Source organism: Carettochelys insculpta, chromosome 8 (genome assembly GCF_033958435.1).
Source record: "Carettochelys insculpta isolate YL-2023 chromosome 8, ASM3395843v1, whole genome shotgun sequence".
NCBI lineage: Eukaryota > Metazoa > Chordata > Testudines > Carettochelyidae > Carettochelys > Carettochelys insculpta.
In genome coordinates this window covers 21374543-21389313 of record NC_134144.1, presented here as the reverse complement: position 1 = coordinate 21389313, position 14771 = coordinate 21374543, and the positions used below count along the sequence as shown (strand labels likewise).

Below are 14771 nucleotides of genomic sequence, written 5' to 3'. Positions count from 1 at the left end.
CCTTCTTCCCCCGCTCCGCTCCGCCCCGCCCTTCTGGGGCCTGTCCCGATTGTGCCCACCGGCCGCGAGGCAGCTACGGGCAGACGAGTTAGAGCAACGGCTTCCAACGTTGCTCGTAAGCACGCGCAAAACAATTGCACATGCTCAGTAACACCAGTGGGGGGGGGGACCCGGAAGCTCGACTGGTTAGCGAGCATGCGCCACAACTTCGCGCATGCTCTGTCGCTCTCCTGAGCTAGCTCCCTGGGGTAGTGGTGCGAGTGCGTAGCTCCGGGCGTTTGAAGGAAGTTGTTGCCTCTGTTCCCCCTGCACGTGGCGGGGTTAGGGGAGCGCGAGCCAAGGTGTGTGTGAATCCGGCGCTTGTCACCTCTGGCAGCGGGACGCGTAAGGACGGGAATGTCGGCTTGGGAGCCGAGGAGCGAGGAGGAGGCGGCGAAGCAGCGTCGCAAGGAAGAGCTGAACCGCAAGGTGGGGCTGGGAGCGAGGTTCGGCTGTTAGCGGTCGGGTCGCTGCGGGGGGAACAGACGGGCACCGGCATGATATCATCTTATTTGGTTTTATCGATCATGGGGCAAGGTGACGTGACGACGGAGCTGCGACGTCATATGCCGGCAGGATGTTACATTGCTCCTGAAAGTGACATGGGGCGTTTCCTGTGAAAACGGGCAGAGTCACCGTCACTGTATTTTTACCTACCCGGACAACCAGAGAGGTTTGTAATATCACAGAAGAGCAGAGATGTCTTTGGCTTTTTGTAGTTTTCGCACTAGAAAAACGTGCACTATTCTTTGGCCCTAATTCATGATCTTTGTGGAAGTGTAAAAGGACTAAATGATATTGAAGTAGAACTAATTTGCTATGCCTGTTGTTGATCAATCCAGGTCCAGTTTGAGATATGCAATCAGGCCACTGTGAGTTATTTTATGCTGCAGCTACTCATCGCATAGATGCTCCAGGGAGACAAAATATTTTAGGCTCTGGAGTTCTCATACGGGACACTCATACAAACACTAAATAGGAACTGTAGCAAGAGTAGTGTCATCAGTCTGTGACCTGTTAAATTGCAAAGAATTTCTTTCACTTTCCTTTTGCAATTCACTCTTTTCCCATAGAATTCTCTGTGGAGGATATTAGCTTACATTTTACACCACACTTGGGTCACTCCCAAAGACTAAAACGGGATCAAAGGTGGCTTTATGACAATTCTGAGATTTCCAAACTCTGAGACCAGTTAACGGTCTGTGTACAGTCCATGGCATAAATTAGAAGAGATGCTGTGATGTGAGGTGATGCTGTATTCTGGCCTATATTCACTTGCCTGTGGCCCAAAAGGCTATTAATGGAGTCTGTAATAGCTGAAATGTAGAGGTTCTCTGATCTTTTTTTTCAGTGGTTACCCATATATCAGGGAAAGAAAGTATGGACAGCTTTACAACCCAAAAATTCCCCCTATCCTTGAAGAATTCCGAGGAAATTGGATAAATTTTCATCACAGCCTCTTTGCACTGTTGCAGGCTTCAAAGTGAAAAAGAAAAACTTGAAGAAACCCACTTTTTTCCACTGAAAAGAGGAAAAAAAAACATGAAACAGATTGTTTGTAATTGTGCCCAAGTGGGAGTAATTCTGCGCTCACACCATTATGATGCTGTTTTCCAGTAATCTCAGTGAAATTCTCCTGATTTACCTCAGGATAATTCAGTCTGCTCCCTAGTCTGTTCAGCCATCGTAGTTGATCACAAAACATAACAGTGATTGTATTTGCCTACATAGTAACCAACCACATCAACAAAAGTGGCAGGCTTTTATAGGGTCTCATGCAAGGCTCATTGAAAGCAATAGAAAGACTCCCTACAGTTGTGGGAAGAAAGGTTGTATAACATGTTATCTCCTTTCTAAAGTACATATTTGCAAATGTAGTTTATTTTGTCCTGGCTTGTTGGCTCAGGCCCTACATACACCTAGTTTTCAAATCAAATTAATTTTAGTGAAGTTTACTTTGGTTTCTATAAGTCAGGTGCCCCAGAATATCATACTGATTATGTGTATGTTGACTAATGAAACACTGCCTTTCATGTTTTAATTTACTTTCCATTCTTTTTTCCATCACTTCTCTAATTAATTTCTTCTGGATGGTGTAGAGCAGTGTTGGGCAGCCTGTGGTCCACTGAGATGCTTTGTGTGGCCAGTGAGACATTTTGTTTGATGATGTGCACAGGATCTCCAGCATGTTTGGTTCCAGCCGTGTACTTTTTTCCTAGTGGTATTACTAAAGTGACGCACATGTAAAGCAAAGGCACATGAAGTGAGGTGTGTGCTGGTTGCACACAACGTTGTGAGAGTTGTATGCTGTTTCTGAATCCAGTCAATGTGCTGCTGCAGTTCAGTTGCCATATCCCACAAATTCTAGATATGCAAGGCAGTTGGCAAAATCCTGGGAGAACGTCTTCGTTGTGGCAACCTTACAGCTCACTGAGATGAAGGAGGGCCCTTATACAAGCCACTCACTAGCCTACGTTGTCCATCACTGCTTCAGAGTAAGGTAGATGTAAATGTTTGTCTCTATGAAACCATGGGCTGAAATGTTAATAGTGGCTATAACAGTCATTTCTTTGTCACAAATCTAGATTTTTATTATGTTTTTCAGATTAAAGAGCAGAAAGTTGTAGTTGATGAGCTTTCCAATTTGAAGAAGAACCGGGTAAGTGATTACAAAGGGGTTTTGTTAGAAATTCATTTTTTTAAAAGAAACACACACGCTTCAGAATAGTCAATGTCCACTATGAGTCCGACATTATTTTTAAGACAACATTTAGTACAGGTTGATCCTCTATAGTCTGGCACCATCAGGACTCGATTAGTTCTGAACGTGCATTGTCTGGCATCATTACCAACATTCGCACTGCTTACAGGGCTCTTCGGAAACTCTTACGGGTAAATGAGAGCTAAATTAACGCAGAACACCAAGAACCATGACTGGTGGCTGTAAACAAACTTTGTGGGACAGTGGGGAAACTTAGGTACACCATGATAAGTGTACATGCAGCTAACTAAAGCCATGCTGGATCATGGATGTTGCTGGAACAGTGATGGGCTCGAGAGGTTGAACCTGTATTATTATTTTGGTATTATTAACCAAGTTTATGCTACTTATCAAAGAAGATTCATTTTCCATAAAGTGAACACATTCAGTTTTGTGGTAGAGGTGGATAATAGCACATCTTAGATGGAAGTAAAACACTTTTTATGCCTGTTCCTGACCTTCCAAACACATCTTAATGCTTTATTTTCTAAATGCTGAGGGGATTAGTGAGTATTATGGGTACAACTTGATAAAGAATTGACTTTATATTACAGTACAGACTCAGTTTTACAAACACAGAATTTATGAACCACCAGTTATGTGAACCATTTTTCCTGATGGGGGAAAAATGGTCACAACAAAACAAATATTAATTAAAATTCATATCCCTATTCTGATGCCATCTGTGTGTTGGAAGTTGCTTTGCAGTGGTTTGAAATATGAGAAGAAAATGATGTAGTGCACTGTATTGCAGTTTATACACTAAAGTGACTTATAGAGCAATGAAGGGTCCTGTGGCACATTATAGACTAACAGAAAAGTTTAGAGCATGAGCTTTCGTGAGTTAACTCATTTCTTCAGATGCTGATGCAGATGCAGCATCTGAAGAAGTGAGTTAACTCACGAAAGCTCATGCTCTAAACTTTTCTGTTAGTCTGTAAGGTGCCACAGGACCCTTCATTGCTCTACAGATCCAGACTAACACAGCTACCCCTCTGATAAAGGGACTTATGTTTATGATGTTCAATTTTATGAGTTTCTTGACTTTTTGAACTCAGCTCCCAACTAGTTTGTAACATAGAAGCTCTATTGTATATACAATTTATATTGGGCCAAATACTGTAGTTTTAATAAGCCTAAACTCTTGCTAAAATTTTGAATGAGTGAAGTGTCCAGGACTTGTAAACTGTATAATAGAACACTCTTACCATTTACTCTGAACAACTATAATTTGTATTGAAAATAATTAAAATTAAATACTTCTATCTTTTATCCTACATTTTTGTATCACTTCTATTATTGGTACCTTTTAATGTGGTGAGATGATGGATATTTGGCATTTAAAACCATGAGAATTTTTGTGTCCTTTTGGAGTCAGTACTTGCTGTAATGTTTTATCTGAATTATTGATTAAAATGTTTATCTTGGCTTGAGATTTGGCAATATCATGTTAACATTCATACACATTTAAAATATGTTTATTTTTAATTTATATTTAAAATAGTAGCACTAAATTCATCATATTTGAGATAAGAAGAATGTAAAATAGCAGTTGGAAACAATGCAGTAGATTATAAAAGCATTGTTCTGATAACATATTATGCTTCTGCTCTTAACTTATTAACATTAACATATCTCAATTTCCTTCTTATGTTTCAGAAAGTTTATAAACAGCAACCTAATAGCAACATATTCTTTCTTGAAGACAGAACAAAAACACTATCTGAATGCAAAAGTAAGTTCTTAACATTGCCTACCAATATTTAAAGGTGATAGTGGTAACTGTAGGATTTCCCATGCAGATCAAAATGAACCATCATCATTTGTTCACTGTTGTTAATTCTCTTGAGAGGACAGAACAAGTGATGACAAATGTGCTGTATAATCATGATAATATACTTAAAATGCTAGTCCTAAAAATGTAGTAGACCTATTGCCCAGTTCTGTGAAGTGCTGAGCACCCTGACCTCCTTTCAGGAAGCAGTCGGCATGTTGCAGCATTTGATACCATATAGAAAGAATAAACCTGTTGGTAAGTAGCATGGAGTAGGGAAGGAAGAAAATGGAAGTTGAAATGAAACCTTGAGGGGACTGGAGTAATGGGCTTTCGGGTTATGGGGTGTGAAGCAGCTCAGGGTAGAGGAAAGTGAAAGAGAAACTTCATGGGTAAGTAAAGACCAAGAACCATAAATTAGATGAAATATTTAGGGGCATGTGTGCAATGATTCCAGAATATAAACAAACTCAGTAATTTCTGGAATGAACAAATGGTAATTGGTCTTTTTGTCTTACAGTGCTTTTAGCCAGTTTACACTGAGACTGTTTTAGTTAAGATTGTTTATTGCAGTTTGTTATGCTAGTAAAGTGCCAATCTTATATTGACAGTAAATATGAGTTCAGCACATTCTGACAGAGGTTTGACTTTTATAGTTTGGACTTCCATAGTCTGGTAACATCTGTGGTCTGCATTTTCTGGGCTGGAACATTTCCATGGAAAAGCTGGCCATACACTCAGCAACTCTTCCCCCAGCTCACGAAAGGAGCAGGAGGAGCAGGGATGATGGGGATTCTAAGGGGAAGAGATGTGGTGGGGGAGCCCCATGGGACTGTGCTTCTGGCTCTCAGCTGCAGGGCTCCGCAGTCACCCTGCCTCTTTCCGTGAGTGCCCCCCTCCTATCCCTGTTCAGCAGCCAGCCACAGCAGAGGGGTCAGCATTGACTAAAAGGGGTGGGAGAGTTCACTTGGGGGAAGAGGTTTGACCTTTGTAGTTTGGACTTCCATAGTCTGGCAACATCTGTGGTCCACATTCCCATTGGTGCTTCTGCGTGGAACACTTGGAGGGAAGAGCTGGCAGCGGAGCCAGGTGGCTGGGGGAGGTACAACCTGTACTGGCAAGAGTTTTCTATGTAAAAATGCTGTAGAATAATAATGTCATAGATTAGAAGGGTAAATTGTAAACTCTTTGAGGCAGAGACTGCCTTTCTGTGCTATATCTGTACAGTGTCCAGCACAATAGGGTCCAGGTCTATGACTGGGCTATTAGGCATTAATATAATACAAATAATATATATCAGTGTTGGTATCCAGTAAGTCAGTAATGACCAATCATGCAAATTTAATGATGTACAATTTTAAATTCATATATAAAAATGTGCATAAACAATAAATGTATCAATATAAATTTCAGTGTTTTTAAAGGAGGAAAGCTTCCATGGTCTGATTTGGTACTGATGCATAACACTTTCGTATTCTCTTATGACGTATCATTAAATTTATCTAAAAGAATTTTCAGTGATTATCTCTTTCAAACTCTTTTCTGTTGTTCAGATACATTAGATGACCTGAAGAGGACACATCAGGAGATAGAAAATTCAGAGAAGGCGAAGATCAACAAATAGACAACTTAAAGTCTACATAGCAATGTGTGGCATTTTTTGTGTTGTCAGCTTGTCTGTTCAACACACTATTGGTGGCTTCTTCAAAGATGATCTACTATGTAACCTTAGAAGAAGAGGACCTAATTGCAGCCAGCAGCAGATAAAGACTGCATCTGAGCTCTCCTACCAGTGTTTGTTTTCTGGCCATGTACTTCACTTGAGAGGACCGATGACTCCCCAGCCTCTCACAGACATCAATAACAATGTGTTTCTTTGGAATGGAGAAGTCTTCAGTGGAATTCACATTGGTTCTGTAGAGAATGACACTCAAGTTATGTTGCATCATCTTTCATCATGCAATAATGAATCTGACATTTTATCACTCTTCTCATCTGTTCAGGGACCGTGGTCCTTTATTTATTATCAGGCATCTAGACACTCCTTATGGTTCGGTAGGGATTATTTTGGTCGTCGCAGTTTATTGTGGCAGTTCAATAATAAGCTTGACAGGGCTCTCTGTCTATCATCTGTAAGTGCTCTTCCTGACTCCAATAACCAATGGCAGGAAGTCCTAGCATCTGGAATTTACAAAATTGATCTCAAGGCCTGTGCTATGTCTGAGTCTTTGGTTTTAACATTCTATCCTTGGAAATACCACTCCAAAGAAAATGCAATAGAAGAATCGTTCCTTTGTGGCCTGGATCAGATTTCAAAAGATTTACCTGCCTTTGTGTGTCTTATGATGAATGATTCAAAACTTTCTCTAACACCACCAGTTGTTCCTTTAAATAGGACCGTTCCTGTAACTTCAGTTGACTCTCATTGTTCTAATATTACCAGTAGTACAATTACTGTAGAAGATCTTAATGGATTTCTTGCAAAAGAGCACAAGAAGAAGTTGGTCCATCAGCTTATTAATGTTTTAAGTGAAGCAGTAAAGAGACGTGTTTTACGTCTGTTTAGAGATGCAGATCAGCCAACAGGAGAAATTCCGAGTAGACCTACCAAGAAAGCACATGTTGCAATACTCTTTTCTGGTGGCATTGATTCCATGCTTATTGCAGCCCTGGCTGATCGACATATTCCTTTGGATGAACCAATTGATCTTCTCAATGTAGCCTTCATGATTAGAGAACAGACTAAACAAAGCAAACAAAAAACCCAACTTGAATTGCATTCTTGTCAGGAATGCTTTAAAAAGCTTGATGCTGTATCTGTTGATAACTTGTCTTGCTTCAATGTGCCTGACAGAATCACTGGCAGGGCAGGCCTGAAAGAACTAGAGACTATTAATCCTTCAAGAATCTGGAATTTTGTGGAAATTAATGTTACACTTGAGGAACTGAGAAAAATGAGACAACACCACATAAGCCACTTAGTTTATCCATTGGATACTGTTCTGGATGACAGCATTGGTTGCGCAGTTTGGTTTGCTTCTAGGGGAGAGGGATTTATTAATATCCAGGGAGATACAAAACCATATAAAAGTTCTGCAAAGGTATAACATCTCTGTCTATGTTACAGTTAGTCAATAAAAATAAGCATAATGTAATTTAGCTTCAGAAGTCAGTAAGGAATCTAATAAATATGTAAGTCCCTGGAATATATTAGTAAACATAAGTAAATTTTGCAGTTGTGGTAGGTGCGTAAATGTTTGCAGTTCCAAAATGCAGGACTTGTGCATTCAGTTCCTTTGCCACAGAATTTCTATTCAATAAACTCAAGTATTCAGCAGCAGAACAGGGAAAGGCAATAAACCTTAGCCTGGAATATTCAATTATATCATCCAGTTCAGTTTAAACAGATTTGAAACATTTACATGGCAGAAGATTTAGTTAATGAGCATTGTTTTGTGCTGGCATCAGATAAACTGGCATTTACCACAATATCATTTTTTGGGTTGGTGTGTGAAAAAACAAAATGTTGTTGTCATTGAGGGAGAGGATTGGTTTTTGAAGGCTTTTGATATATTTTAAACAGTTATCTCAAGGACAGCTTTCTCACTGGGCTCACCTGATATTTTTCTTGCTATTTTTAAGGGAGCAACTTCTTTCATAACATGACAGCCATCTGAAGAGTTCTTTCTCCCACTTGTCTTTGGTAGCTGGGCTGGAGGAAAGAATTTTTTTTAAATGATGCTACATATTAGTAGTTTGCTTATATCATTGCTTTGAGATTTATACTATTTTGCCTGCCAGTTAATGGGGATGTTGTAAGTGTTGGGAATCAAATAAGGGATTTTAAAGCACAACTGAATGAATTTTGCTTTATTTTAGATTGGGCTGCAGCCTATAATGGATTATGCATCAGAGTGAATCACCTGAGCATGTGGATACTGGTTTATTTTAATTGTCTTTCAGTTGATGCGATTTACTTAACAGGTTTTCTCAATTTTTCAAAAAGTTCAATTTTTTTCCCCTAAACAGGCTGAATTGGTGCATAACTTATTACAACAGATTCTTTTTTAAGTGACTTAAAGCTTGAGTGTGTACAGATCAGGTCTGATCCTGCTCCAGTTTAAATCAGGGTTCCAAATTCCTTTAATGGGAACAAGGTTGGGGTCTATAAAAATTAATAAATGCAGGCTTATTCTATTAGGTTAGTCTAAATGTGTTAGAATATATTTGTTGACTTATTTTCATTTAACAGTTGAATATTTTGGGGATCTACACCATGTTTCCCCTTTAATTAGATTTTCTAAATACATTCTAAAATACCACTTTTTATATTCTTCTGTAGGTTGTGCTTACAGGAATTGGAGCAGATGAGCAGCTTGCAGGCTATTCTCGACATCGTGTTTGCTTCAAAAAATATGGTTTAGAGGGCTTGAATAAAGAACTAGGAATGGAACTGGGTCGTATCTCTTCTAGAAATCTTGGTCGAGATGACAGGATTATTGGAGATCATGGAAAAGAAGCAAGGTAACACACTTTTAACATGCTGCAAACAATTTCAACTTAGAGCTTCATTTCTAACATTCCAGTGGCATTTTAAATCAAAATAGCTTATTAATTTTTAAAAAATATCCATGAGGAAATTTGTTGAACTGTGTGCATATGCACGCACACACACACAACACTAATTAAAAAAACAAAAACAAATTTGATCCTGTGCTAATTAAAGTGCTTAGCTCACCCCTTAAGAAGACATAGCAAATTGAAATATACGTTTCCACCTGAAAATTTTACTTCCAGTCAACTGTGTTAGTATGATTGTTACCCTCACAAGCACTCATTTGAGGTGACCTCACCTGCATGCTGATGGTTCTTAAGTGGCAGTCTTTGCATATTAAGTCTGTACTGGGGACAATGTCTTTGTAGTAGATTGAAAAAGCTGATCTTACAGCACTGATAATGATTTTGTGACTAGCAGAAAATATGTAAAATCTGGGGGCTTCAGGGAGGAACCTGTGGAGTACATCTATGATACATGTGAAAGGACCTTTAAGAAGGAATAAGCTAAAACTGACAAGCAGGCTTTAATGAGCTAAGTGAGCTTTTTGCACTGAAAATTCTGATTCCCCTTTTAAAGGGAAAATATTTTTTTTTGTTTGAGGGATTGAAATTAGATGCAGAACCAGAGTGTAGCTGTATACCAATGTTAGAGTTAATGTTAGGTTAGGTGAGTTCATCATGTAAAGATCCTGTGATCTTGGAAGATGTTCTACATACAAATAAGTCTGCACCTACCTAATTTTTCTCTTTTCCCTGTATCCTTATTAGTGGTGACTTGAGCTATGCATAAAAACAAATAAGAGCAAATGACAGAAAATCTAAGTACAAATTATTTTCCTTGGGCAAGATTTTTACAATTTCGAATCACCCATGTTTAAATAGTTTCTTATGGATGTGTATTGCTGTTGCAGTCTTTACTTCACTCAAGACTCTGCAACATTTGTTTTTCTTAGAGCACACTAGCATCAAGATTGATGTTGCATCTCTTTCTAGGAATGGCTATTGTCTTGAAAGTCCAAATTTTCCCCAGAGCCATATAGTGTGAATTGAGAATTCTGAAGCCAGTTACCTCAGACACTAAACATTGTTTTTTTTAGTTTAAACCTTGTGAAGGTAACAATTTTTTATAACGCTATTTTCTGTTTAGATTTCCTTTCCTTGATGAAGATGTTGTTTCATTTCTTAACTCTCTACCTGTTTTGGAAAAAGCAGACTTGACTCTTCCCCGAGGACTTGGTGAGAAATTACTTTTGCGCCTTGCAGCTAGGGAGCTTGGCCTCACAGCCTCTACTGTTCTGCCAAAGAGGGCCATGCAGTTTGGATCCCGGATTGCAAAAATGGAAAACAACAATGAAAAGGCATCTGATAAATGCAGTAGACTTCAGTCAGTTGCAGTAGACTAACTTGTGAGGCTGTAATTTAATGTTTGTTCACAGCATATCGTACAAGAAATATATGGTTTAAAATTTTGTTGTTTATGATGCCTTGATATTCAATAAAATCCGCAACATTTTAAAATACTGTTTTGTCTGTTGTTCTTAATCAGTATAACTAATCACACTTTGCTTTTGGCTTCAGTCTGGTCTAACAGAGCATGACTGCCCAGCAGGCCGGACTTTGTGGAAAAACAACAGATTCTTATTTGAGAGAATAGTGTCAGAGAGGTAGAGATTTTAACACCTGATTACAAAGGGATACATCTGAATTGGAATTCATTTTCAAGTTTAATGACTATCACCATGGACTCAACAAAGATCTCATTTATCTTCTGCATTACAAGGACAGTTTCCCTACCTTTGATATTTACAGTGATGGCAGACATCCCACTTAAATTAATAGACACTGACAGCATTTTTTTTCTCCCCTTCCCTTTTTCTTCCCCGCTATTTAGCTGATTCATCAGTTTTTTTTCTCTATCGGTTATTTACCAGATCTGAAGAAGCGTGTCTGTCCCATGAAAACTTATTACCTAATAAATAATGTTAGTCTTTAAGGTGCTACTGGACTGCTTTTTTGTTTTGTGAAGGATCTGGTTTGTTTAAATAATTTTCATGGGGCTTGTGAGAAATGCTCTGAATCCATCCCACCTTCCCATAGTATGAGTATGAGCTAGTATATAAAAATAACTGTTAAAAAAAAAAAAAGGCCCCATCTCTAGGATTTTCATGAGCATTTTCCTAAAGAAAAAGAAAATTTATTGGACATCACAAACATTCCCTAGGAACACTCTATCCTTTTACAATATTACATTCATTGTACATTTGAAATGTACTCTATTTAAAATTGTAATTTTAATATTATTTTTAAAAATGAAACTTTTATAAGAAATTCTTAGTTCACCCTAACAGGAAGTCCATATCAGAACAGTGATTGTTAAGATTAGGGAAAACTCAAGAATTCTGTTACTTTTTTATAGTAAATCTTTTGTGGTTTATAAAATGTAGAGCACTGGAAGACCAAGTGAATGTCTGTATCACAGTTTAGCAATGATGTGATGGTAAGAGAGTAACTAACAGAGTACATAATAAAAATCTTGATGTATTTCTTCTCTTGTAACTTACTCTATTTTTTACAATGACAACCATCCTAATTAGAATAGAAATTAGGATGTAACTATAAATCCTTGTGGAAGGGGAAGATCTGAAATGCAAAAAAGGAAAGTGTGGGGCAAGTAATTTTTAAATCACATGTTAAATTATCCCCAAAACTGTAAATTGAGACTGTGATCGAGTATATACCCCCTCAGTCTGCCTCTGAAAGTGTTGCCTGAGCTGCCAATTAACATCTGGCTGCACCATATGGGGAAGTAGATGGGTGGTGTCTAGAAACAAAGACTAAAAAGACTTTTGGAAAGGAACTGCCCTTTCTTGCAACTGGCAGCTGGAAAGCTTAAGGCACCAACAGGGAGATTTGGTCTTGGAATCCTTTCTGGAACATAAAGGCTGGGAAGAGGTTGGAGTGACCTAATAAATTGGCATGATCTAGCCTTCAAGGGAAAGAGTCCTTGGAGGCATTCAGTTGGGTTAGTTACACTAGTGAGTTTTGCCAACAAAAAAAACTGGTTTTGTTGACAAAATTGGTGGAATGTCTACACACAACATGCCTTTTGCTGACAAAACTCATCACTTTTGTTAGCAGCATTCTGCCTCTCAGCTATGAGGCATAATACTGCTGTCAACAGATTCTGTCCACAAAAAAGCTGTGGACACTGGGTGGTGGGGGGGAACAGGTGGGGCGACATGACTTCTCTAGACAGACAGGGCCTCCAGAACAATGGGCAGCCCCATCTGCTGTGCTTCCAGGTGCCTGTTTTCTCAAGAACAGAGTGGCTGTGCAATCCAGCTGCTCTGTCAACAGGGTGAGCGCTCTTCTGATTGGCTTTTGTGTGTGGCTGCACTCTGTCAGGAAATCTCTTCCAACAGTGACTTGTGTTCTCAACAGAATGCTGTCATATAACCATAGCCCATATGAATAAAGCAAGGGAAACTTAGACTGTGGAAAAAGGTCAATGTGGAAGAAGATCAGACATGGAGATACACACATCTTGTACAGCTGGAAAGAACTTGTAGGTGGTGGCCAACCTCTCCTTTCAGAGGGGGCATGCTAATGAGCCACTTTAGCAGATGCTAATAAGGCACTCCCATGAATATGCAGTAGGTAAGTAGGCATCCTTCAGTCTGCATAGACTATGGATCGTGCCCTTTATAGTTTCAATTGAGGACTTCATTTACAACGTCTACTGTGACTATGAAGGCTCACACGAGAGTGACAGTCCTTGCTGCATCTCTTGCAGATGTGGTGGGTGTCTGGTAAGTCTTTAGTGTGCTTTCTGTAGGCTCGCTTCTCCTCTGCTAGCTGTCTGATCTTCGTCTCGCCCTTCTGAAGGCTCTTGTGTAACCCCTGCCTCCATCTGCTGCAGTCGTCTGCTAGTTCTTCCCAATTGTCCAGCTTGATGTCTACCTCTCTGAGGTCTCTCTTGTAGACATCTTTGTAGTGCAACTGCGGGCGTCCGGGAGGTCTTTTGCCAGAGGCTAGCTCACCATACACGATGTCTTTTGGAATCCTTCCATCATTCATCCTGTGGACGTGGCCAAGCCAGCGGAGCCGACGCTGTCTGAGGAGGGTGTGCATGGTTGGGATTCCAGCTTGCTCGAGGACAGCAGTGTTGGTCACTGTGTCCTTCCATGATATTCCAAGGATGCGCCTGAGGCAGCGCAAGTGGAAGACGTTCAGCCTCTTTTCCTGGCGGGCATACTGGGTCCAAGTCTCGCTGTCATAAAGGAGGGTGCTGAGGATGCAGGCTCTGTAGACTTGCATTTTGGTGTGAGTGTACAGCTTGTTGTTATTCCACACTCTCTTGCTGAGTCTGGACAGAGTTGTGGCCGCTTTTCTGATCCTCCTATTTAGCTCAGTGTCCAACGACGGTGTCAGTGATGGTGGACCCGAGGTAAACGAACTTGTGGACGACCTCTAACATACAGTTGTCAATGCTGATTGATGGGGATTCAGCAACATCCTGACCAAGTACGTTTGTCTTCTTTAGGCTGATGGTAAGCCCAAAGTCCTTGCACGCTTTGGAGAACTGATCCAGCAGTTTTTGAAGCTGGTCTTCTGTGTGAGACACTACAGCAGCATCGTCTGCAAACAACATGTCTCTGATGAGGACTTCTCGCACCTTAGACTTTGCTTTCAGCCTTGCAAGATTAAACAGTTTCCCATCAGATCTTGTGTGCAGCAAGATGCCCTCTGTTGAAGATCCAAAGGCATGCTTCAGGAGGAGTGCGAAGAAGATCCCGAACAATGTCGGAACAAGCACGCATCCTTGTTTGACGCCGCTCCTGATTCTGAAAGCATCCGATAATGCGCCGTCATATTGGATGGTTCCTCTCATGTCTTCGTGGAACGACTGGATCATCTTGAGTAACCGTGGAGGACAGCCTATCTTGTGGAGCAGTTTGAACAGACCATCCCTGCTGACCAAGTCAAAGGCCTTGGTCAGGTCGATGAAGGCTATGTAGAGTGGCTTCCTCTGCTACCTGCACTTCTCCTGCAGCTGCCTTAGAGAGAAGACCATGTCAACGGTAGACCTCTCTGCGCGGAATCCGCACTGCGATTCGGGGTACACCCTCTCAGCAATCTTCTGGAGTCTGCCAAGGATGGCGCGAGCTAACAGGTTACCAGTGACGCTTAGGAGGGAGATTCCACGGTAGTTGTTGCAGTCACTTCTGTCTCCTTTGTTCTTATACAACGTTACAATGTTAGCATCGCGCATATCCTGTGGAACCTCACCCTCTTTCCAGCACAGGCACAGTAGCTCATGTAGGGATTCCAGGAGTGTGTCCGTGGCACACTTGATTACCTCTGGTGGTATACCATCCTGACCAGGGGCCTTTCCTGCTGCAGTGCTGTCGATTGGCTCTCTTCAGTTCATCCACAGTCGGTTCTTGATCCAGTTCGTCCATTACTGGTAGGAGCTCGACGGCATCGAGGGCTGCGTCAACCACAACGTTCTCGCATGAGTACAGCTCGGAGTAGTGCTCAACCCAGCGCTCCATCTGTTTGGCTTTGTCAGCGATGACTTCACCAGATTTGGATTTCAGAGGTGCCATCTTGTTCTGGGTGGGTCCTAATGCCTTCTTC

The 14771-nt window shown here is 40.6% G+C and overlaps 1 protein-coding gene across 5 annotated transcripts; it reads left to right on the top strand.

Moving 5' to 3' along the window:
* Window positions 1–240: 240 nt before the first annotated feature.
* On the top strand, window positions 241–10639 carry ASNSD1 (asparagine synthetase domain containing 1). 5 transcript variants are annotated; one of them, XM_075001968.1, is made up of 7 exons: window positions 241–468; window positions 2408–2539; window positions 2645–2698; window positions 4460–4535; window positions 6128–7675; window positions 8917–9098; window positions 10279–10639. In XM_075001968.1, the coding sequence occupies exons 5-7, from the start codon at window positions 6221–6223 to the stop codon at window positions 10532–10534; spliced, it is 1893 nt and encodes a 630-aa protein (XP_074858069.1). In that variant the 5' UTR covers window positions 241–468; window positions 2408–2539; window positions 2645–2698; window positions 4460–4535; window positions 6128–6220; the 3' UTR covers window positions 10535–10639. The 5 variants fall into 5 exon arrangements, with proteins under 5 accessions (XP_074858069.1, XP_074858068.1, XP_074858072.1 ...); XM_075001969.1 differs by lacking the exon at window positions 241–468 and adding an exon at window positions 488–712; XM_075001967.1 differs by lacking the exon at window positions 2408–2539.
* The last annotated feature ends 4132 nt before the right edge of the window (window positions 10640–14771 follow it).